General features: G+C 33.8%; 1 protein-coding gene across 1 annotated transcript in view; it reads right to left on the bottom strand.

Annotated features, from left to right (window-relative positions):
• Positions 1–4,220: 4,220 nt before the first annotated feature.
• AGPAT5 (1-acylglycerol-3-phosphate O-acyltransferase 5) overlaps positions 4,221–23,690 on the bottom strand; it is a 77,269-nt gene continuing 57,799 nt past the window's right edge. The window contains exons 7-8 of the mRNA XM_036750287.1: positions 14,761–14,884; positions 4,221–6,890 (exon numbers count right to left, since the gene is read on the bottom strand). Coding sequence (XP_036606182.1) covers positions 6,665–6,890; positions 14,761–14,884 — 350 coding nt within the window. The 3' untranslated portion in view covers positions 4,221–6,664. The remainder of the gene's footprint in view (positions 6,891–14,760; positions 14,885–23,690) is intronic.

Genomic DNA, 23,690 nt, shown 5'->3' with positions numbered 1-23,690 from the left:
CCTCTACTTAAGGAGAGGGCCCAAGGCAGACACCTAATCATTTTCCATCTGGCTGCAGGACTTTATCATTCCCACAGACCAGAGACCAGTTCCCCTTCTACTCCTCTCCCGACTCTTTCAGCGTTGTTGTCTACCATTAGATTATGGGTTCCTTAAGGGCTACAGAGCTTAGCACATAGAAGTACATAGAAGGCATTAATAAATATTTGGCTGACATGATCCATTACCTTAAGAACAACACACACACACATACACACACACACACACAGTTATATAAACTGTGATAATGAACAGGGGAAGAGTGATCCAAGAACTCCCAGAGGGAAGAGATTACTTCTGATTGGGAGAGCAAGGAAAGCACCCATGAAAATATTAGGCCCTGGGGGTTGGATAGGATTTCAATTGATGTAGACTAGAGTCAAATATCCCAGGCATAGGCAATAGAATGAGCACAGGATTTATGTTTATGTAAGAATTATCATTCCTACCTCTGTAATATAAATTTTCTGTGAATCACTTTAACACCCTTCTTTTTTCAACCCCTAAAGAGTTCTCCTGTGAAATATCCTAGTTGATAGACCACTGGCACAAATAAACATTCTATCCTTTTTCATTCAGTACCCTTAGCATCGATATAGTTCTTTTTAAATTTTACCTTTGTTTGCTGGTAATTAAAGACCTACAGAGAATTACCCTGATCTCCCTTTCCATCAAATAGATATTTAAATCAATTTCTCATTACTCTTAAGAATTCAGGTAAATCAGTTTCAATTACCTTTTAATGTAACATTAATCTCTAATAAGGAGGAAAGTACTTACTAAGAGTACTGCTGTTTCCTTTCCAGTGAACTGTAGCATCTTAGTTAAGACAAATTAACTGTTTTCCAATATAAAGTATTTTCTCTCCCTTTTATATATTTGTTCAAGTGATCAAAATTCAAAATCAAATTTTCCACATATTCAAATGAATGTAGAAATTCAGAATAGGATTTCCTTTAGCTTCCATCCTCAAGATATTTACAACCTAGTTGAATAGGGGCATTAAATGTTAAAGTAATAGCAAATAACAGATGATTGACTGAGACTGTCTGAGAGGATTAGACCCACCAGAGAAGGCAGGACTCTTGAGCAGGGTAGTAAGGGGAAAGAGGGATAGGGACAGCTCACATTAAGTAAAAATATCTTTCATATGTAAGGACAAATGTATGAGTTGATGTTTTGTTCTTGAGAACATTAGAAAACCCAGACTACCAAGGGAGAAGGATAATTGTTGGATAAAAAAAAATTGTTAATGCTCCTGCAGTATAGAACATTAAGAACAAAAGAGATCATTATGTTCCCTTCTGACAATTCTCCACTATGATATCCACAATGTCCTATGTGAATACTTTCTTCAAATTTCATTTTCTTTTCTTCTTTCCCTTTTTTCCCCATAAATTTCTTATTTGAAATTTAAACTTTCTGAAATCTCAGGATTTTTTAAATAACCCATTTAATTTTTTTTTTCTGCATACCCCTAAGATATCAACAGCTGAAATTTTCAAAATGGGGAATTCTTCTAGTTGTGAATTATAATGCATTATGTGATTTGATCCATGTTTGAATTTAATCCCTTATGCTTTTAGTTACTATCATAAGACATGTTACCATTCACTTCTAAATGAAGGCCACAGTAATTGTTTAAAATATACTGTATTTGTGACAGGAAAAAAAACAACACTGAAGAAGCATTTCATTTCCATAAGTAATACAAAAGGTAAACTTAATTTTATAAAACTATTTACAGCTCTATTGAATGACAAGGGAAAATAACATAAAATGGAATAATTTTAAAACTTGACATATTTTACCCATATCTTCTATGACTAAAAATATTTTTAAAACAATGAAACTCTGTTCAAAAATTATCAAGCCATACCAATTTAAGCTTAATAGATCACAGTATTATGAAATTCATAAAATTTAGAATAGGATGGTATATCTAGTATAACTCCTTCATTTTATAAATAAGGAAAGTGCGGCCCACAGAGGGGAGCTAACTTGCCTTAGAATGATCACATATAGGTAGTAAGAGTCAGGATTTACATTGAACCCTTCTGATGCCAAACCAGGACTCTTTCTACCACATCAATATTTGAAAACCTCTTACAAAATATGAATACATCTTAGTAAGCAAAAATTGACTCAGTCTGTGCATTTTGTGAAAGATTTAAAAACTTTATAAAATACAATTTTAAAACTGATCTTACCTTTATTAAGATATAGAGGTAGTAGTAAATCTACATTCAAAATTCTGACAACAGAATAGAAGTAAGAACTTTAAGCATGAGCACTTGTCATCCTGAATGGGAAGAGGCTAGCCAAAGTGGCATGAAAACTGCCAGTATCACCAAATACTGCATAACAGTGCTCTGTGGCTTCTTCATGTATGCATAATGTGGGCATGACTATCAGGCAAGTCTTTCCAGCTGGGGCCTGAACACAAATAATAATCATATCAGGATGTAGCATTATCTTCAAATATGAAAAGCTAAATAAACATACTGATACATCTTTTGCACATACACATCTAGAAAGGACATGTAAATTAAGACAGTATTAAAAATTTGGCTACAAAAATTGAGTAAGGAAATGATAATGTCAACAAATTCTTACAAGGGCCCACCTTATCACATCAATTACTATTTTAAGGGTAACTATTTTAAGGGTAGCTTTAAATTTTACAAAGCACTTTCCTCACAACAACCCTGTGAGGTAGGTGATATACACATTATATAGATGAGGAAACTTGTCCATTGCCATATTGCTGGCAAAGGCTGGAGCCAGATCCAGGTTTCCTCTCTCCAAACCACACTCTTTTTTTAATGGAATGGGGTAAAGGAACCTTCTCTTTATATGGGGCTTCCTAGAAAATAGTTTCAGATTTATTTCTCCTCAGGATAATAATCAAATCAATTGACTTAAAATTCAAGTCCTATAGGAATTATGTACTTATTGCAAAAATTTAAAACATATTTTATTTGTTCACACTTCAACTACATGAAATGGATGGCATTTCAAGGTGACCAGTCTGAAAAATAGTAAAGTAATGACATGATCCACAATACTCTAAATTATGCAGCTGAAAAGTGAAAAATTCAGTTAGTAATCTAGATGTACTGCTTGTTGCGTCATCATATATTTGGAAACTTCCTCAGTCAAGATGATCAAATTCCAAGTTATTCATTCACATTTTTTGTATCATGTCTGTATGCGATGCAAATTGCCTTAAATGGCAGGTTGTGATATTGATTTTGCTGAATTTACTCATCGTAAGTAAATTGCCCCAACTAAATACACCTTGAAATATAGTATATACTAATAGACAAATTTCTATGCAACAGACCGAATTGAGTACTTAAAAAACATTTTGCATCACTAGGAAAAATAAATATCAAAGACATTCTTTTCCCCATATACTGCATTTCATCACATACAGATGTTTATTTGATGACTTTCAATATTAGATTTGAAATTATACATACAAAATATTACCTAGACCCAAGTATTTTCAATGAAATATGTGGCTAATACACATCAAGAAGTTTCTAAGAGTCTGCATTTAGTTAACAAAACAATGAAATAGCTAAACTGGTTACTTTGGCCATCTTTACCACATAATTAGTAAAAGGGAAATGAGAAGACTTTTGCATGGAGTTACGCCTTGTTTTTTTATATTTAGAACAGCAAAACCATTCATTAGTTAAAATTACGTAAACAGCAAAAGAAAAAGAATGGCTAATAATATTATTTGGCATGTTTCTTAAAGAAGAAAACATGACAAGAAAATGTAAGGATATCATTGATACGAGGACATCATTTGATATAATGAATGGCTGGAACTAGCATTCTTACTCACTGGACTTTTTTCAGTTATCAAGTGGTTAATTTATTACTGCACTAATGATTGTCCATGAAGTTGCCAGCAAGTTTGCTCCAAAATCCTCCTACCATTAATCATAAATAATATCTGTTGACAGAGACATACAGAAAGAAAAATGATCTTATGCACTTGGGGTATGATCATCTATGAAAAAATACTTATCTCCCCACAACATCTTAAAAAGGAAAGGATTACCATTTTATAAAGCTTGAAAGCATAGCTAATCACAACATCTATTCTCTGCATGTAATTGCTCATGAATTATTTCAGGCTCACAAAATTTTAAGTAGCACAGACATAAGAGTCAAGGAAAGTTTTTATTTTGCTGACTTCCACACAAACCCTCTTGCTGAAAAACATAAAATGCGTGCACAGTGACTGTATTTTGTAAAGAACAACTAAGCAATAATTCATCTGTAAACAATAATGATACAAACAAAAGCTTAAAGAGATATTTTATGAGAACACTTTACTAAAAGTAAAAATGAAAATGAGTATGAGGCCCTTGACTTTAATAAGGAAAAATTCAAGTTAATATCAGTGCATGTTAAGAGCAACTAATTTTCCAAACATCTTGATACATAAGCAAATGAACTTATAAAATAACAATTATTTTATTAGGCTTTTCCAGTCTGTGAGGAAAGTGTCAGTATAGTCAAAAAGTAGAATGTTCAAGATGATATTCATTCTATTCACACTGCTACTTTGTATCACTGCAGATGAACATAATTTAAACAATGTAACGCACTTTAAAATTTTACCTATGGAACACCAACTGAATACCCAGTTATTAGGTGAAAAATAAGTATCATAATTTTTTTATGGAGCTTGATATTATTCTAGCTTAATTGGTGGTGTGTGTGTGTGTGTGTCTGTACTTGTGTGTCTTAAAAACATTTTAAAAGAGAGTAAAAATTTGTTCTAAAGTTCACGGTAAAGGAAGTTTGAAATAAGTTTGGCATCAGAACACTGAACATAAGTCTGCCTGTGTTGGAGTTAAACCAGTTTTATGCTGCTCATGTATGCCATACTTGAGTCTTCACAGCTGTTACTTAAAATAGTTTACTCACTCTAGTTTCAGAGAAGCAGACTGTATTGTATTAAACATCATTCATTGTAATTGTTTTCATGATTCATCATGATTTAATTAGTGTCTCTTGCCTTAGTCACTGATACTATAAATCCAGTAACAAAAACCCAGAGTCAACAAATCTAAATCTAGAATTGTGACTACTATCAACAATAAGAAAGAAAAGTAAAATACTTATTGCAAGCTATATCTTGTTCTAAGGCTGATGAGCTAAATTACCAGTTGCCAAAACACAATTTCTTAATTTGATTCAGTGAGCCACAGACCCATGAAAGCTGAGCAATATTAATCTTTTATTTTGTGGCCAGGTCAAGATTTTCTAACAGAACTGAAAAAAAAAAAAACAATTTTTTTAAGGGAAGATCATTCTCTTAGTCCTGCTTGATGGAATAAATATCCCATTGCCTCTAGGAACAAGAATTTCTTGACGTCAGACAACTGCAAATAGCATTGGCAGTAGTAGTGAGAACCTCCATACAAAGTGTTCAATTTAAACAGGACAAATACTGGTTGGCTATGGCTTTCTTTCACTACTGTATAAACCATACATCTCAACACTACAATCTCCAATCCAAATGAAGATTACTAAAATATGATGGAATTATATGACAGTAAAATAAAGATCATTTTCTTTTTTACAAATAACTAAATTAAAAATCAGACTCGTAGGCAAAAGGCACATGCTTAACAGTTTAGTAGAAACATTTGAGTGCTTTATGTTACCTCAAATATACTCTTGACCCATTAAGTGTAAAAGGATAAACATACAATTCAAATTGATTGCTCAGATAATTATGAAGTAACAGAAAACTTAAATGATCTACTATTTATGGCACGTATGTTCTAGTTAGCTTAGCTGAAATCTTTATTGAACTGAACAATTCTTTTAAATGCTTTCCTACAATTTGGTTAGGTCACAATTTTAGCTTAGACTTAATTTTCATTATACTTTACACATTCTTTTGTGCACAGAACAGGGTGTGAAAATTAGGCTGATTTGATTAAAAATTAGAGACACAGTTAAAATGTTTCACATATGTAAGTAATTAAATCAGCTAGACTTGGTAAACAGAGCTTCTTCCCCATAAACATTTCTTGTTTCTTTATACATTTCATGATCCAGGTAGTAATTTCATAGACTGGTGTGAAACAACACACTGAACAAAAACAACAAAAGTCACAAAATTGTAAAACACTAGCTTTGTTACCTACAATTAGTATACAGTCACAAGTGGTGAATAAAAAACCTGAAATAACAAAAAAGGTGAAAGAATATGTACTGAAAAGTAATATCCAGGAATATATTCACTGATCCACTTGAATTACATAAAAAATAACAAACTGTACAATTCCATTAATCTTCTGTAGTTCATCCAAAACAGACATTAAGTTCATGGGGAATGCAAAGTATAACATAACTCAGTATATCTACTCACTTTACAGCAAATTCAAGGGTAACCATGTAAAATTTTGTATGCTTATCCGAGACCAACCACAAATAGGCTGAAATCACAAATTGTAATTTATCCAATGTTCAATCAATAAGGCTTTATTTACACTTTTTTATAAATTCAGGAAACAGTTTGGTGAAATATGCAGCTGCCTCTCAAGAGACAGGATAGCACATTCCACTGATTGGAGACAGCATTTGCTTACACTTTAATATTAACCAACAAGCAGCCAATTACGGTTCCATATATCCAAGTTTTGACATACAATTTCCTTCCAGACTCTGTCATGAGCATACTAGCAGTCAGACCACCTAAGAACAGTAAAGATGGCAAAGTTTTCTTGAGGCTTAGTTTGGAATTAATACATTTCCCTGGAAACTTGCTTCTTCTTTGGGAATCCGGTGAATCATAGAATTCTATCAGCAACCTATGGATACATGAAATAAAAGTGGAAAATTGTTTGCTTTTTCTGGGTAATTTCTTTCTTAGTAGCTTACATTTAGTATTACAGAATGACAATGTAAATATCTGTTAACATACAATGCCATATAGTTAGGAAGCTTAATGTCATTTTCAAGGAATATAAATTTTTTGAGGTCTACAAAATTTGGATTAATTCAATCTACATTTAATTAACATCATTTCATTTAAAACATCTTTGTTAGAAAAGATGAACCTCTGAGAAAGGAAAGGGGCAGAGACATGGGGGAAAATCTAGGCAATATAAAAATATTTTAAAAATCTAATTAAAAATAGAAAACTGGATAAGAAAGAAAAGAAGATATGGAAGAAACTCAACAATCCAATATTCAATATACCAAGTACATAAATTATGTAGGAAGGAATCTTTATTTGACAAGAACTGCTAGGGAAACAGGAAAACAATTTGGCAGTAATTAGGTTTATATAAAGATCTTATATCATGAAACAAAATCTCTTCTAATCTTGGTTGCAGTGGCTCTGTTAAATTATCCATTTTGCACTTCCTAATGTTCTCTATATCCTGTTTGGTCATAAATACTTCCCTTCTCCATAGATCTGACAGGTAGGTATGACCCTTTATGTCTAAATTAGGTACCCATTTTGGCCTTATCTTGGTATATGGTAGAAGATGTTGGTCTATACCTAGTTTCTGCCATATTATTTTCCAGTTTTCCCAGCAGGTTTGTCAAATAGTGAGTTCTTATCCCAGACTTTGGGTTTATCAAAGAATAGATTACTATAGTCATTGACTACTGTATCTCATGTACCTAACTTATTCCAATGATCCAACCACTCTATTTCTTAGCCAGTACCAAGTAGTTTTGATGATTGCTGCTTTATAATAGTTTTAGATCTGATATGGCTAGGCTACCTCCCTTTGCATTTTTTTTCATTAATTCCCTTGATATTCTGGAACTTTTGTTCTTCCAGAAGAATTTTATTATTTTTTCTAGCTCTATAAAGTAACTTTTTTGGATAGTTAGATTGATATGGCACTGAATAAGTAAATTAACTTAGGTGGGATTGTCATTTTTCTTGTGTTAGCTTGGCCTACCCATGACCAATGAATATTTTTCCAGTTATTTAGATCTGACTTAATTTGTGTGAAGTGTTTTGTAATTCTATCCATATAGTTCCTCAGTTTATCTTGACAGGTAGACTCCCAAATATTTTATGCTGTCTACAGTTACTTTAAATGGGATTCCTCTATCTGTTGCTTCTTTGTTAGTAATATATAGAAATGCCAATGATTTCTGTGGGTTTATTTTATATCCTGCAACTCTGCTAAAGTTGTTTATTATTTCAAGTAGGTTTTTAGTTAATTCTATAGGATACTCTAAGTATATCAATCTGTAAAGAGTGATAGCTTTGTTTCTTCATTGCCTATTTTAATTCCTTCAATTTCTTATTGTTAAAGCTAACACTTCTAGTACAATATTGAATAACTGTGGTGATAATGGACATCTTTGTTTCACTCCTGGTCTTACTGGAAATGCTTCTAGTGTATCCCCATTACATATGATGCATGCTGATGGTGTTCATTTTAAAGAAAACTCCACTGATTCCTATACTCTCTAGCATTTTTAATGGGAATGAGTGTTGTATTTTGTCAAAAGCTTTTTCTGCATCTCCTGAGATAATCATATGATTTCTGTTAATTTTGTTATTGATGTGCTCAATTATGCTGATAGTTTTCCTAATATTGAACCAGCCCTGCATTACTCCTACCTGATCATAGTGTATTATCCTCATGATATGTTGCTGTAATCTCTTTGGTAATATGTTAAAATTTTGCATCAATATTTATTAGGGGAATTGGTCTATAATTTTCTTTCTCTGTTTTGGCTCTTCCCAGTTTAGGTATCAGCTCCATATTTGGATCATAAAAAGAATTTGGTAGGTCTCCTTCTTTCTTTATTTTTCAAATGGTTTATATAGTATTGGAATTAATTGTTCTTTAAATGTCTGGTAAAATTCACTTGTAAATCCATATTGCCCTGGAGATTTTTTCTTAGGAAGTTCACTGGTGGATTGTTAAGTTTCTTTTTCTGAAATGGGGTTATTTAAGTATTTTATTTCTTCTTCTGTTAATCTGGGAAATTTATATTTTTGCAAATATTCATCTATTTCACTTAGATTGTCAGATTTATTGGCATACAGTTAGGCAAAATAACTTCTAATTATTGTTTTAATTTACTCTTCATTGGTGGTGAATTCACCCTTTTCATTTTTGACACTGGTAATTTGGTTTTCTTCTCTCTTTTTTTTAAATCAAATTAACCAAAGTTTTATCTATTTTATTGTTGAGTTTTTTTTTCCACAAAACAAGCTCTTAGTTTTATTTATTAGTTCAATAGTTTTCTTAATTTCACCTTCTCTGATGAGGGCTGTCCTGTGCCAGTGTTTCCCATGTCACACAATCAATTTCAAACTTCCTAAGAGAGACACTTTGATGTCCACCTGATCTACCTAACTCCCTCCACTGTTGGTGAAGTTGTGAATTGATCCAACAATTCTGCACAGCAATTTGGAATCATGCCCAAAGGGTGACAAAACTGTGCATACCCTTTGATGGATAGCACTTGTAACTCTGTATTCCAAAAGGATCATAAAAAAGGGAAATGGACCCACAGGTACGAAAATATTTATAGCAGCTCTTTTTGTGCTGGCAAAGAACTGGAAATTGAGGGAATGACCATCAACTGGGGAGTAGCTGAACAAGTTGTGGTATATGTGGTATATATTCATATAATGGAATACTAATGTTCTATAAGAAAGGATGAGCAGGCAGATTTCAGAAAAACCTGGAAAGATTTATGTGAACTGATGCTAAGTGAAGTGAGCAAAACCAGAAGAACATTGTACACAGTAACAGCAACACCATACAATGACCAACTTTGATAAACTTAGCTCTTCTTAGCAATACAATGATCTAAGACAATTCAAACAGATTCATGATAGAAAATGCTATCCACATCCAGAGAAAGAACCATGGAGTCTGAATGCAGATTGACATACTATTTTCTCTTTTTTGTGTGTTTTGGGTTTGTTTTTTTCTTTCATATGGTTTTTCCCTTTTGTTCTGATTTTTCTTTCATAACATGACTAAGGTAGAAATATGTTAATATGATTGCACACGTATAGCCTATATAAGATTACATGCTGTCTTGGACAGGAGGGAGGAAAAGGAGGGGGAAAATTTTGGAACTCAAAGTCTTATAAAAGTGAATGTTGAAAACTAAAAGTAAATAGATAAATGAATTTAAGAAGTTTTTTTTAAAAAGAAACAAAATCAGTATTGTTGAAGGAGTATACCATGAATCATAGGTGTCAAACACTTCCTAGAGAACAAGATTAAAATGCCATTGGGAAATGTCAAACAAAATAAATAAAAATACAATTCAACATTTTTAAAAAATGACCTGGGATACAAGCCCAGAGACTGAAGATAGCTAGTGGCTACAGCATGTAGGATGGATGGACCCAGAAATAAGGAACTGCTTACACCTTTCTAATGTAGTATAGCAAGAAACCAGCAGTAGGAAAAATTTAGAGGAAGACTGTAAAAGACAGGCGACCTTAAAGTTCCTGTTTTCTCCTTAGGAATGTCTCCAAGGACCCCTCCTTCCCCAGCCCCATTGTGGGTTGGGATCTGTGAATCCAACCAGCCTCCAGGGTCTGCCCAGACACAAGAAAGTTTGTTGTTGAGAAAGTAATATAAAATAAACAGGGTTGGCGAAAGTAGACAATGGGCAGTAACCTTGCAGTCTCCCTTCAGGAAAGACCCACTTGGTCACCCTTACGCTTTGAGGTCTACAAATCTCATCCAATCTTAATAGTCTAAGAGAAGAAAGCAGGCAGCAGAGTCAAGATAGCACTGGGCACAGAAGAAGGGAGGGAAGTGACTGTAAGTGTATCAAAAGGGGGAAAAAAGAGTGCCTGGATAAAGACAGATTAAAAACTAACAAAGGAGGGAAAACAAGCCACTACAATGATTACTTTTCAGTAAAAGAAACCATCAAAATGCTTAAGGAGGAAAATATTACAATAAATTATGCCAGGCTGATAGAAATGACAATGAAGAAAACTCCATGAACCTCCAGAACAGTTCAGAAGAAAAATAAAAGAATTAAGATAGCAAAGAAACTACACCTCTCAAAGAAGAAATCTCCAAGTTGCAGTCAACAAGCTTTCTTAAGCACTTCCTACATACAAAAAAAAGAAAGAATTAAGAAAAAAAGACAGACTCAAAAATTTCTAAGAGTAGATTGTTGCAGGTGGGGAGAGGGGGGGAGAAACGACAGAATGGGAAGTGCAGATTGCTAATGTAGAAGGAAAATCAAGAGAACAAAAAGGAAAAAATAGAATAAGATTAAGCACTCAGCAAAACAATAATGCTGAACTTTAAGAGAGACTGTACAGAAATAATTCAAGGATGCTAGGGTTTATAGAAAAACAAGATGGAGGTGGGGAACACCTGCATATCTTATTTGAAAATATTATACAGGAAAACTACTCAGAAATATTGGAAACAGATGGCAACATTGATTACTAGCTTAAGTGGCAGGATACAAAATAGAGCCACAAAAACATAAGCATTTTTAAATAGTTTTTTAAGGAATAAATTAGGATGAGAAATTTAATTTAAAATAAAATACAAAAAAAACCCCTAGCAATATACCAATATACTCAGTTTTATAAAAATATGACTAAATATACTTTACAGACCAAAAAGAAATCAATTAACTGGAGAAATATCAAGTGTTCATAATTTGGTCATATGAATATAATAAAAATGACAATATCTAGTTTACAGATTTAAGGTTGAAACAATCAATTAACTAAAAGGATAGAACTTTATAGAACTAGAGAGGATAATATAACAATTCATCTGAAGGAACAGCTTGCTTCTATTACTTTCCTACCACAATGAAGTGGAGCTAAGAATATTTTCCTATATATTGGCCATTTGTTTCTGCCTTCTGCTTCCTTGGGGAATATGCCCATTAGTTGAAATCAATGGGTCAAAATGATGCAGTTCATTCACTTTTTTATCAGTTCAAAACAAACACATCCAATAGCAATAACAGTAGATTAGTGTTACTGTATACCCGTCACCTCTCAAAAATTTTCCTTTTTTTTTTTTAACAGCACATTCAAAAGAACACTAAAGCTGTTTGATAAGACTATCATTTTTGTCACTGTATTCCAAAGCTTTGAAGTTTGCTTAGCAGCAGGTTGGTGCAGAATAAATATGCCCTTGACAAAATCTTTGACAATTTGCAGGGTGGGAGATAAAACCTTAGGGTTTCTTATATTTTTCATTTGTCTTCTAATCAGAGATTGGAAACACATTTTCATCTGGCAATTTATATTATGTGATTCTTCTCTGAAAAAAACTATTTGTTCATATCTTCATCCCCATCTATAGTAGATCATCCTCAATATCATTTATTCATGTCAAGCAACATGAGAGGAAGAATTCAGAAAAATGCAGTTTTGTATGAAATGATGCAGAACTGGAATAAAAAAATACTAAAATATACAATTTACTACAATAATGGTAGTGGCAAGAAAAATCATTAAAGGATGTAGTAATAAGAGGAAAAAAAATCCTTGTGGTCAGAGAACCAATACACACAGGAGAGTAACCATTAGGACTAAGGCGTTAGTCACGATTCACTATTAACCATGTTTTTGCTTCATTGTTTCTTATCATGAGGTAGGGTTTTATATACATATCTAATCTATCTATCATTATATATAGATAGTTATAGTTATATATATAGTTATATATATATATATATATATGTTATATATATATATATATATATTATTATATATATATAATATATATATATATATATATTATTATATATAATTATAGATAGTTATATATATAGTAGTTATAGATATTGGAAGGCAGAGATTATCACCAAAATAACTAGGATGTAATGAATATATATATATATATATTATATATATATATAGATAGATAGATAGATAGATAGATATAGATATTTGGAAGGCAGAGATTATTCACCAAAATAACTAGGATGTAATGAAAAGGTATCAATAAACAAATTTTTCAAACCTTTGCAAGTCTTTCCCACCTTGACTGTGGCTCCCCTTACAGTTTCATCCTTAAATGCCCTTGGAATGACTTTGCTTAGTTGGATTTCTCACCAACCTTTCTTTAAATTGTTTTTTTTCTCCCTCTCCACTGCTTCATGCTGTTTATAAAGGTAATATTTATTGCTCATGAACTTGCACCATCTTTCTTCATAAGATTTCACAAAGAAATTTATATTCTAAACTAACATCGTCCTTAGCAAACTCTCTTTTTAAATTAAATATTCATAGAATACGGATCATTTTGTTTCACTTGTTATGGTAAATGATTTACATGAATTCAACATTTAAAATCATTGCTATAGGAAGGCAGGTGACATAGTGAGTGGAAGTCAGTAAGACCTGGGTTCGAGTCTTCCCTTGACACATCTTGGCTATATGGACAAGTCACTTAAAGTTAGGAGTATAAGATGTAGATGGATCTCCACTGATAACAGGATTCTACTCACTGGACAGTTTCCTATACTAATGACATCACAGATCCAAGAAAAAAAAAATTTATCGTAATCTGTGTCAATAACTGGTTGAAATAGGTCAGAATGCAGTAGTTTTAAATGCAGGTCTTATTTTCATTTTTGCTTTCTCTTCTAGTTTTTATTCATTTTGACCTTTGTTTTATTTATGTCAGTAGGCTGAATATACAAAAACAGCTGATAAAAGAAAGACTCGCACACATTTAGTAACTCATTTCTTCTCAGATAAAATATATTTTCTTTCTAATGTTATTTCATGATCGCCATATGTCTAGCACCTTCTAAATATTTTCTAAAAAAAAATAATTACAATGTATAGGCATGAGGCTTTAGGGAAGTCTACAATGTTTAGACTCTTCCAATTCATTTTTGCTGACCTCTATTTTTCAACATTTTTCACTTTCCTCACCTATTTCCAATTTACTTTGAAGTTACTGAAAAACAAAGTATAAACTCATTTAATCTGATGGGTTCTATGGAGTTCTCTGCAGAATGTCTCCACTTCATACTCTGAAATATAAATTAGCATTTAATTATCTTCATGTCGGTCTACTTACAAATACACATGAGAACTGTAGGACGATCTGACCAAGTGTCCCATTAAATTGTTTCTTCTTGTCTCTGGACACAAGATAAGGTTAATTCCACCAACTATTTTGTTTCCCTCTCTCCAAGAAGAGCTTTTAAGTCATCCTCAAAGTTAGCTGTAACTTTCTTTTCCTTTCTAACTTCATTTACATGAGAATATTAAGATTAAAAGAATTTAATTTTAGAATATTCAATTCTTGAAGCTGAACAAAAATCTCATGTTTAGAATACAGTTATGTTACAGATGGTCTAAAAGTTATCCAATTCATGATCCATTCTCTTCTTTTCTGACCCTCTATCACCAACACTGAGGAAGCAAAAGGGGTCACATAGGACTGAAGGCATTTTTTGGATTTTCTCTGTTTTGTCTGTTATCATGGTAAAAGAACTTTTTTTCCTAAACAAAATTTTTAATGTATGTGTAAAGAATAAAATAACTCAAAATGAAAATATCTACCAATTCAATTTATAAATTCTTTTGGTGACATAAAAATGAAGACATTTACCTTACTCAAAGAATGAGATCTAATAGACATTATTTGCATAAAAATTTTCTTCAGATGTTAAAGATGAAGACACTCAGTCATATGCAGAATAGTTTTAAGTATACACGTTACTTACTTATCTTTTATTTCAAAGCGGTCATGAAGCCATCTTCTCATAGACAACTGTTCTTCTGGAACATCTTTTTTGTCTATGCGATCAATATGAATGTGAACTTTTGGACATTCTTTGCAGAGAAACTCTAAAAGAGAAAAAAAGACAAATGATACCTATTTCTATTTTAATAAAATTAATGGAAAATTCATGCTTTTTGGTTCCATATTGATACAGAATAGTGGAAATATGGTTATTTTATTTCTGCCATAACTTCAGAAGGCTATTAAACTGATAAAAGATTATATTTTTTACTTAATAACAGAAAAATGTAATATTACTATACTGATAGTAAGATATTGAGTCTGTTTTCACAATGGTGTAGCAAGAAAGACCTTGTGAAAGGTAGACAGTTGAAAAAACTAGGGATCTAGGCTATAAAGGAAAAGGAAGTTGGAATGCAGCAGTTAGATGCAATCTTCTCTACCTGTTACTTCATAATACCATCCAAACAAAACTGGGATACCTTTGAAATCTCTTCACAGTTTAGCTGTCCACCCCTCCCCCACCACTAATTCACTGGAATAGAAACTGTTTTAGTCTACTACCCTAAAATTTCCAAGGAAGATGAAGTATTATAATCTAATATAACTCACAATTATTATTTAATAACTCCAATACCTAACCTAGTACTTCTTAGACAGCTGATAACTAGATAGGTATATGTCCCAGAATAGCAGAGAAATTTGGAGCTATAGAACCATCATTTGGCTGTGATGCTAAAGAAAGAGGAAAAAAGAGTTGTATATGGGAACACCAGAATAAAAAGGGAAGCTCAGAAATCGGAAAATTTCTCAAGGAAAGAAATGCGACTTGTGAATTTTTTTTAATTATTGTAATTTGTTGAGGTGGTTTGCCTCAAAGAGAACAAGATTATGGAGTCCTTTGGTGGATGTGTGTTTGAAGAGAAGATACATCCTAGGGATTATAGGTCAGTCTGTCAATAAGTGTTTATTAACCATTTACAAAATCCTAAGCACTGTACTAAACCCTACAAATAGAAAGAAAGACAAAAATATGATGCATGCCATCAAGAAGCTTACGATATAAATGAGAGATAAACTCTGAGAAGGTACTAGTAGGGGAGAGGAGAGAAAAAGTGGGAAAGGGCTCTTCCAGAAAGGAGGGTTTGAGCTCATTCTTAAAGAAAGAATTGGGGGCAAAGATGAGGTGGGAGGGCACTTCAGGCACAGGGAGGGCAGGCAGTAAAAGGGCATGGAGTTGGGAGATAGAGTTGGGGGGAGTAACATGTTTTAGGAAAATCACTTTGGCAGCTGAATGTGGAGATTAGTGTGGGTTGAGACTTGAGCCAGGGAGAGTAACCAGACCAAATAGAAGCCTGCACCTGGGTGGCAGCTTAGAGCAGAGATAGGGACATATGCAAGACATGTTGCAAAGGTAAAAATGATAAGACTTGGTAACAGATTGGATATCTATGGTTTGAGGATAAGTAAAGTCAAGGATGAAAATAGAGCTGCAAGCCTGAGTGAAAGGAAATACGTAACAGTAGTCCTTAATAGTTATATAATGTAAGGAAAAGGGGATTTGGGGGTAAATATAAGTTCTGTTTTGTACATGTTAAATTTGAGATATTTATAGAACATGCAGTTTGAGATGCCCAGTGACAGCTGATGACGTTAAAAAAGAACACAGGAGAGCTATTAGGGGATGAATAAACCTGACAATCACCTGCCTAGAGATGATAACTGAATCCATGGGAACTTAAGATAAATCACCAAATGAGATAGTGTAGAAAGAGAAGAGGTTGTTTTGTTCCTTCTTTTATATATATAACATATTATGTATATATGTGTATACACACACACACACACACACACACACACACACACTTGGCATCCAACACCCACAACACTTAATTAGATAGACTTATTAACATACTGCAATTAACACCTTAAATGGTATCCTGACCAGATAAATGACAACTATATCCTTAACACTTTTTAAGCAGTGTGGCACAGTCACATATACTATAAATGATGCATCTTTTTAAATAGGGTCTGTGGATGACATGCCTGGAAAACAAACTTAATTTCCAAGATATATGTAACATCAATTCATATTTATAGAAATAAGAACCATTCTGTAATTGACAAATGACAAAAAGATAGGAATTGGCAGGTTTATTTTAAAAGCATTTTTAATCTTTTTTTTTTTTTTACAATTTAAAAGCATTTGTTTCGTTTCCCTTCCAGAACCCAATCCCTCCAACAAAAAAGGTTATGTGAGGGTAAACAGAAAATCAAAAAACCTTTAACAAATAAGTAGAATAAGTAAAATGCATCCCCAAATTGGTCATGTGCAAAAATGTGTCTTATTCTACATCTGGAAACCATTACCTGTCAAAAGAAGGGAAGTACCAAGTTTCATTCTTGGTACTCTGAAATCATGGTTTGTTCAAATCTTTGATCAGTTATTAATTCTTTCAAAGTTGTTCATTTTTACAAAATCATTATTATACAAATTGTTCTCTTGCTTCTGCTCACTTCACCCCACACTGGTTCACGATGATCAAAATCATCCCAGATTTCTCTGACAACAACTGTTCATAATTCCTTACAACAAAATATTTTTCCATTACATTAATTTATCATAATTTATTCTACTATTCTATTTGTTGGGCAACTTCTTCTTTGCCACTACAAAAAGAGCTACTATAAATATGTTTGTACATATAGATCTCTTCTCCAGTTGCTTGCTCTCTTTGAGGTATAGGTCAAAAGGTCTATAGGGATGGGGTACCTATGGCCTTGAGGCTACATGTGGCCCTCTAGGTTCTCAAGTTGGCCCTTTGACTGAATTCAAACTTCACAGAATAAATCCCTTTAATAAAAGAATTTATCTGTAAAACTTGGACTCAGTCAAAAGGCTGCATCCAAGGACCTAGAAGGCCACATGTGGCCTCAAGGCTGCAGATTCCCCACCCCTGGTCTACATAGTTTAGTAACATTTCAGGCATAGTTCCAAGTTTCTTAATAGGATGATTGGCCTCCTGAAGCAGTCCATTAATGTGCCAAACAGGCAATTTTAAAAGAAAAAAATAGAAGTTATCTTCAGTCAAATGAAAAAAAAAAATGCTCCATATCACTAATAATGAGAAAAACGAAGGTTAAAATAACCCTGAAGTTCCACCATCCATTACAATGGCAAAGTTAACACAAAAGGAAAATGGGGCGGGGGGATGGGGGAAATAGACTGCTGCAGTTGTAGTGAATGGAGTTGTAGATTGCTTTCAGCCATTCTGAAAACAATTTGGATCTATGCCCAAAAAGACATTAAATTGTTCATACCTTTGACCCAGTGATACCACTACTTGGTATATAATCCAAAGAGATTAAAAAAAAAAGACCTATATGTACAAAAATATTTTTATCAGCTCTTTTTTGTAGTGGCAAGGAAGTGAAAATGAAGGAATAGCAAAACAAATTATAGTACATGAATGTGATAGAGTATTATTGTGTTGCTAGAAACTGCCAAAGGAATAGTTTCTGAGAAACTCAGGAAGACTTTATGAACTAATGAAAAATAAAGTGAGCCTCATCAATTGGAAGAACGTTTAAACCAGTTATAGTATATGAATGTGATAAAATACTATTTTGCTTTAAAAAATGATGCAGGGAACAATTTCAGAGAAACCTAAAAAGACTTGAATGAACTGATGCAGAGTAAAGCAGAAACAGGAAAACATTTTATACAATTAAACATTATTGTAAAGACAAACTGTTAATGACTTTAGAACTCTGATTATCTCAATGACTGAAAACAATTGCAGACAATTTATGCTGAAACACGCTCTCCTGACAGAGAAGAGATGGACTCACATTGAGACATTGTGAGGGGGAGGGGAATGGAAGGTACATGGCCTATGGAGGAATTTGTCTAATTCACTATAAATGTTTGTAACAAGAGTTTTTTTCTTTCTCAATTGGGTAAGGGGAGAAAGGGAGAAGAAGAGTAAGATAAATTTTTGTTGATTGAAAAATATTAGTTTTTTTTAAATTATAAAGATATGTAAAAGTCTGAAACCCTTATGAACTATGATTAAGGCAAGTAGCAACCATGATTCCAAAGGATCTCTGATGGAAGTTTGCTACCCACTTCCTCACAAAGATGTAATAGGCTCAAGATATAGAAGAAGACATACATTTTTGGATATATCCAATGTGAGGATTTGTTTCACTTGACTATGCCTATTTGTTAAAAGGTTCTTGTTTTTCTTACTATTTAGTAGTACACTAACTCTTGTGTTTTCATTTTTTTCATTCCTGTACTAGCAAAATGTATACTACAAATTCTAAAAGAAAAAGTATTGTATCTATGATGCTTATTTGTATTATAATTTAAAAAAAACACAATTTCCCTTTCCTCTTCCTCATACATCAATCTGAAGGCATTGAGGAGACAATGGAGAAAATTTGGAATATATTCCCAATGATAAAAATATTAAGATGGAAATTAGAGAAATAAATAGGATCATAAAGTTTTAGAGAACATTATTAACACTCTCATTTTACAGATAAGTCTCAGAAAGTATATGTGATTGACTATGATCACATAGCCAAGTAATTGTCAGAGCAGGAATCTTCTGAAACAATCTCTCTAATGATACTAATATGGTTCTAATGAAATTAAATAGTAGCATTGGTTGTTTTGTAGAGCCATTAACTTTCACTGCCTCATGCTAAATTAACATTAAAAAATAAGAAGAAAAATACACTTGTTTCATTTCAGTTCAACACATATTTATTAAATACCTACTGCCTTTGAAAGGGGCTACAGAATATTGATTATAAAGGCTAGAAATGGAAGATGGTGAATGAACTCTTAAGTCCCAAACATAAGGCGATTACTTTAATTGGCTTAAACTTAGTATCATAAACCTACACATATGTCCAAGCAGTAACACAAGTAAGGAGAATGGTGTGGGCCCTCCCCTATGATCCACTAAGGACCCAGGTAAGGAAGGAAATCCACCACTGATGACAGAACATTGATTTCACAGATGACATCAGGTAGTGCATACAGAAAGAGGAGCAAGTGCAACCTCTGTAGACAAACTTTTGTTTCAAAGAGGTTTCCAAATCCCAGACAAGAATGAGATCTCACTCACCCAAGTTATCTAGTAATGAAAATACTACAAGTCAAGGAGAAATTGGAGTAGGAGCAACAGGCAGTCCCAGCAAGATATCTGGATCACCAAGTAATTGGTGACTAGATACCCTAGGCAGTAGATTGATTTCATCTACCACAGTTATCTCTTTTGTTTAAAGCAATACTTTCATAAAATATACCTACTTTGACCTAGAGATCTCATTGTCAGGCATACACCCCAAGGAAGACAATAAGGCCCAATTATGTACCAAAATATTTATGTCAACCCTTTGTAGTAGCAAGGAGCTAGAAAACAAAAGTACCCATTATTTGGAGAATAGCTAAAACAAGTTGTGATATGAATGGAATGATTTCTCATTAGCTCCCATTCATTCACAATCATCATTATGCAGAATATACTATATACTATCTATATGTATATATATATATGTGTATATTACACACAAGTACATATATTTGCATAGGTAAACATGCATACATACATCACCCTTATCTCTCTCACAAAGTTCCACTCTAACAACCAACTGTCTTTTGAATATCTCAAACCAAATGTCCTATAGCCATCTCAGCATTATTGAACATGGTCACTGTAGCAAATGCTTTTGCTTAATTTGCTTAATTCCTTTATTTACAAGGAAGAGTTCCAAAAAAGAAAGTATTAAAATGCTGGGGGGTTTTATTTTTAATGGGAGTCTAAAATTAACCACTTCTGATGTTTCAGCTCACCAGGCATCTTCCCCAACTGGAGTATAAATGAATGCTAAACAAGGTAATGGGGTGGTAAACAACATCCTTGTCACTTTTCTCTACTACTAGTCTACTCAGACTGGAAATCTAGCACTGCACTTATTGGTATATATTTCACTATTCCCAAGGCAATTGTTTCACTACACAAAGATTACAAGGTACTTCACATGTAGCATGTTTTAAAGCAAGAAAATATAAAGGTTTATAATGAATGGCTTCCACTTATCATTCCTTTACCATAAATAGGAGATGAAACCAACTACAGGAAATAAAGTGAGAAAAACTTACTAGCTAGATTTAATCCTAAAAATATATGTGAGCCTAATTACCTTGTCATTTGAAAATAGATTGGAAACATTATGAATATTTTATTTCACTGAATAAGCAAGCTTAGGATTTCTGGTATATTTTTTTTTAAGTTATCTGCTCAACAAAGTCAAGAAGTCTCTTTCTATATTGAAATTTTGCTGACTAGAATTCTAACTTCTTTTAAATGCATGCTATATAATGCAGAATTATTCATTATAGAAACAAGATAGAGGAAATATCAAATTTAGACTGCTCTAATTGAGAAAGTTCTCAACTTAGTCTCCTACTTAACACTTGAATCTAACTCATGAAAGATAAAGGGAATATTCATTCTAAATCATTCTCATTACATTAAAATTATATGAACAGTCAAACACTTAATTCTTTCCTTTGCCCCCACAAATCAGCTGTTCAAAGATAAAGGGAAATACTTTCCCAAAAAATACCCAGGTCACTGACATAAAAACTGTGTTTAGGGGCAGTTAGGTGGCACAGTGAATATAGCATGGGCCCTGGAGTCAGGAGCACCTGATTTCAAATCAGGCCTCAGACACTTGATACTTACTAGCTGTGTGACCATGGGAAAGTCACTTAACCCCAATAGCCTTGCCTTCCACCCTCCAAAAAAAAAATACCTATGTTTTAATATCAATAAACACAATAGCCTTACACTCCCCATGTCTTATCTCCATATTTAAGAAATACCACCATCTCCTGAGATTCAGAGCAGGAAGCAACAGAAAGCAGCAAATATTGCAGAGTATACTTTTCCATTACTTTAATCATTCCTTTCCCTGACAAATGGATATCATAATCCACTAACAGATTATTTCTCCCTACATGCTTTCTTTTGTTCTACCTGAAAATATTCAACAGCTGCCTTTGTTGCCTAGGGAATAAAGTCTAGTCTTTGTGGCTGAGCATTCAAGGCCTTCCACAATCTGGGAGATCCACAAAGGTTCATAGATGAATCTCATTCTTGCTCTCTAACCTTAACTCCCATTATTTCCCTATACGAAACCCACACCCTAGCCAGAGATCTTTTGTTTGTGTCAAGAACTGACCCACATTCTTAACTCCAAACATTAATGCCATTTCCCAGCTAGAATGCCATCCCCTCTCCTCTAAGTAGTGCCTTTACTTTAAGCCTTACCTCCTTTCATGAGAACATTATGGACTATCAGAGCTCCCAGTGATAACTATTTTCAAGGGCACCCCTTTAGTACCTATGTGTTGCCTCGACCACTCTTGGATTTCCTTAATTAGACTTTAACCCCATGACTGCAGAGGCCACTTTATTTTCTATCACTGGAATCTAGCAGTGTTCTACATAAAGAAGACAATAAATAGTTATTGTTGCTAGTGTTTTTACTTTAAGTATTTCTTTATATGGTAACATTATTAAAATTACAACCCAAAACTAGCTTCACAAGCCATTTACTAGTTGAAATTAATGTATGCAAATGATTAGAGAAAAAAGAACAGAGGAATGAAACTTTTGCATTTAAAGAACAAAGTCAAGAGACAGAACCAAAAAAGAACAAATAATAGGATAATAAAGAAAAGATTTTTAAGAAAGAAAAATTGGTCAACAGTGCTTTGAGTTCTTATGAAAAAACTTCCTGGGAGGCAGAGCCAAGATGGCAACTGGAAAGCAGGGACTTGCATGAGCTCCCCACCAGGTCCCTCCAAACACCTATAAGAATGGCTCTGAACAAATTCTAGAACTGCAGAACTCAAGGAACAGCAGAGGGAAGCAGGGCTCCAGCCTGGGACAGCCTGGATGGTCGCGAGGTAAGGTCTATTGCACGGAAGTGGGAGCAGAGGGGAGCAGAGCCCAGCATGAGCCACACCTGGACCAACCAGACTGGGAGCTGGGCGGAACAGGCCCTAGTGCCCTGAATCAGTGAACTGTGCCAGTTACCAGACTTCTCAACCCACAAACACCAAAGACAACAAAGAAGGTTAGTGGGAAAAGCTGCAGGGACAGAGTGAAAGGAGTTTGAGGTTTGGCCACCGCCCCGGGGACAGTGGAGGTGATGCAGCTCTGAGGCTGTTTACAGAGCTACAGCTGCAGTTGCTTCCAGCCCCAGGCCAACCTGGTTGGAGGAATTAAGTGGGGGATCTGAGTGGGAGTGCAGAGCCTGCTTAGATCTGAGTCTGGTCCAGGATGGTGGTTCTTCTGGGAGGAGTAGTGCTGGTGTGGCAGAGCTTGCTATGTAGAAATAGCTCTGAAAACAACAGCACATCCCCTCAAGCTTAGAACAAAGTACTCTATACTCTACAAGCAGTCATACCCTGACAAAAAACTCAAGGGTCAAGTAAGTTGGCTGGGAACATGGCCAGGCAGCGAAAACAGACTCAGATTTAGACTCAGACTTTGGAATCTTTCTTTGGTGACAAAGAAGACCGAAACATACAGTCAGAAGAAGTCAACAAAGTCAAAGAGTTTCTAGTAATGAAAATACTACAAGTCAAGGAAAAATTGGAGTAGGAGCAACAAGCAGTCCCAGCAAGATATGTGGATCAAAAGCCTCCAAGAAAAACATGAACTGGTCTCAGGCCATGGAAGACCTCAAAAAGGATTTGGAAAAGCAAGTTAGAGAAGTAGAGGAAAAATTGGGAAGAGATATGAGAAGGATGCGAGAAAACCATGAAAAATAAGTCAATGACTGGCTGAAGGAGACCCAAAAAAATACTGAAGAAAA

Source organism: Trichosurus vulpecula, chromosome 3 (genome assembly GCF_011100635.1).
Source record: "Trichosurus vulpecula isolate mTriVul1 chromosome 3, mTriVul1.pri, whole genome shotgun sequence".
NCBI classification, from domain to species: domain Eukaryota; kingdom Metazoa; phylum Chordata; class Mammalia; order Diprotodontia; family Phalangeridae; genus Trichosurus; species Trichosurus vulpecula.
This window is presented reverse-complemented; position numbering and strand designations above follow the sequence as displayed.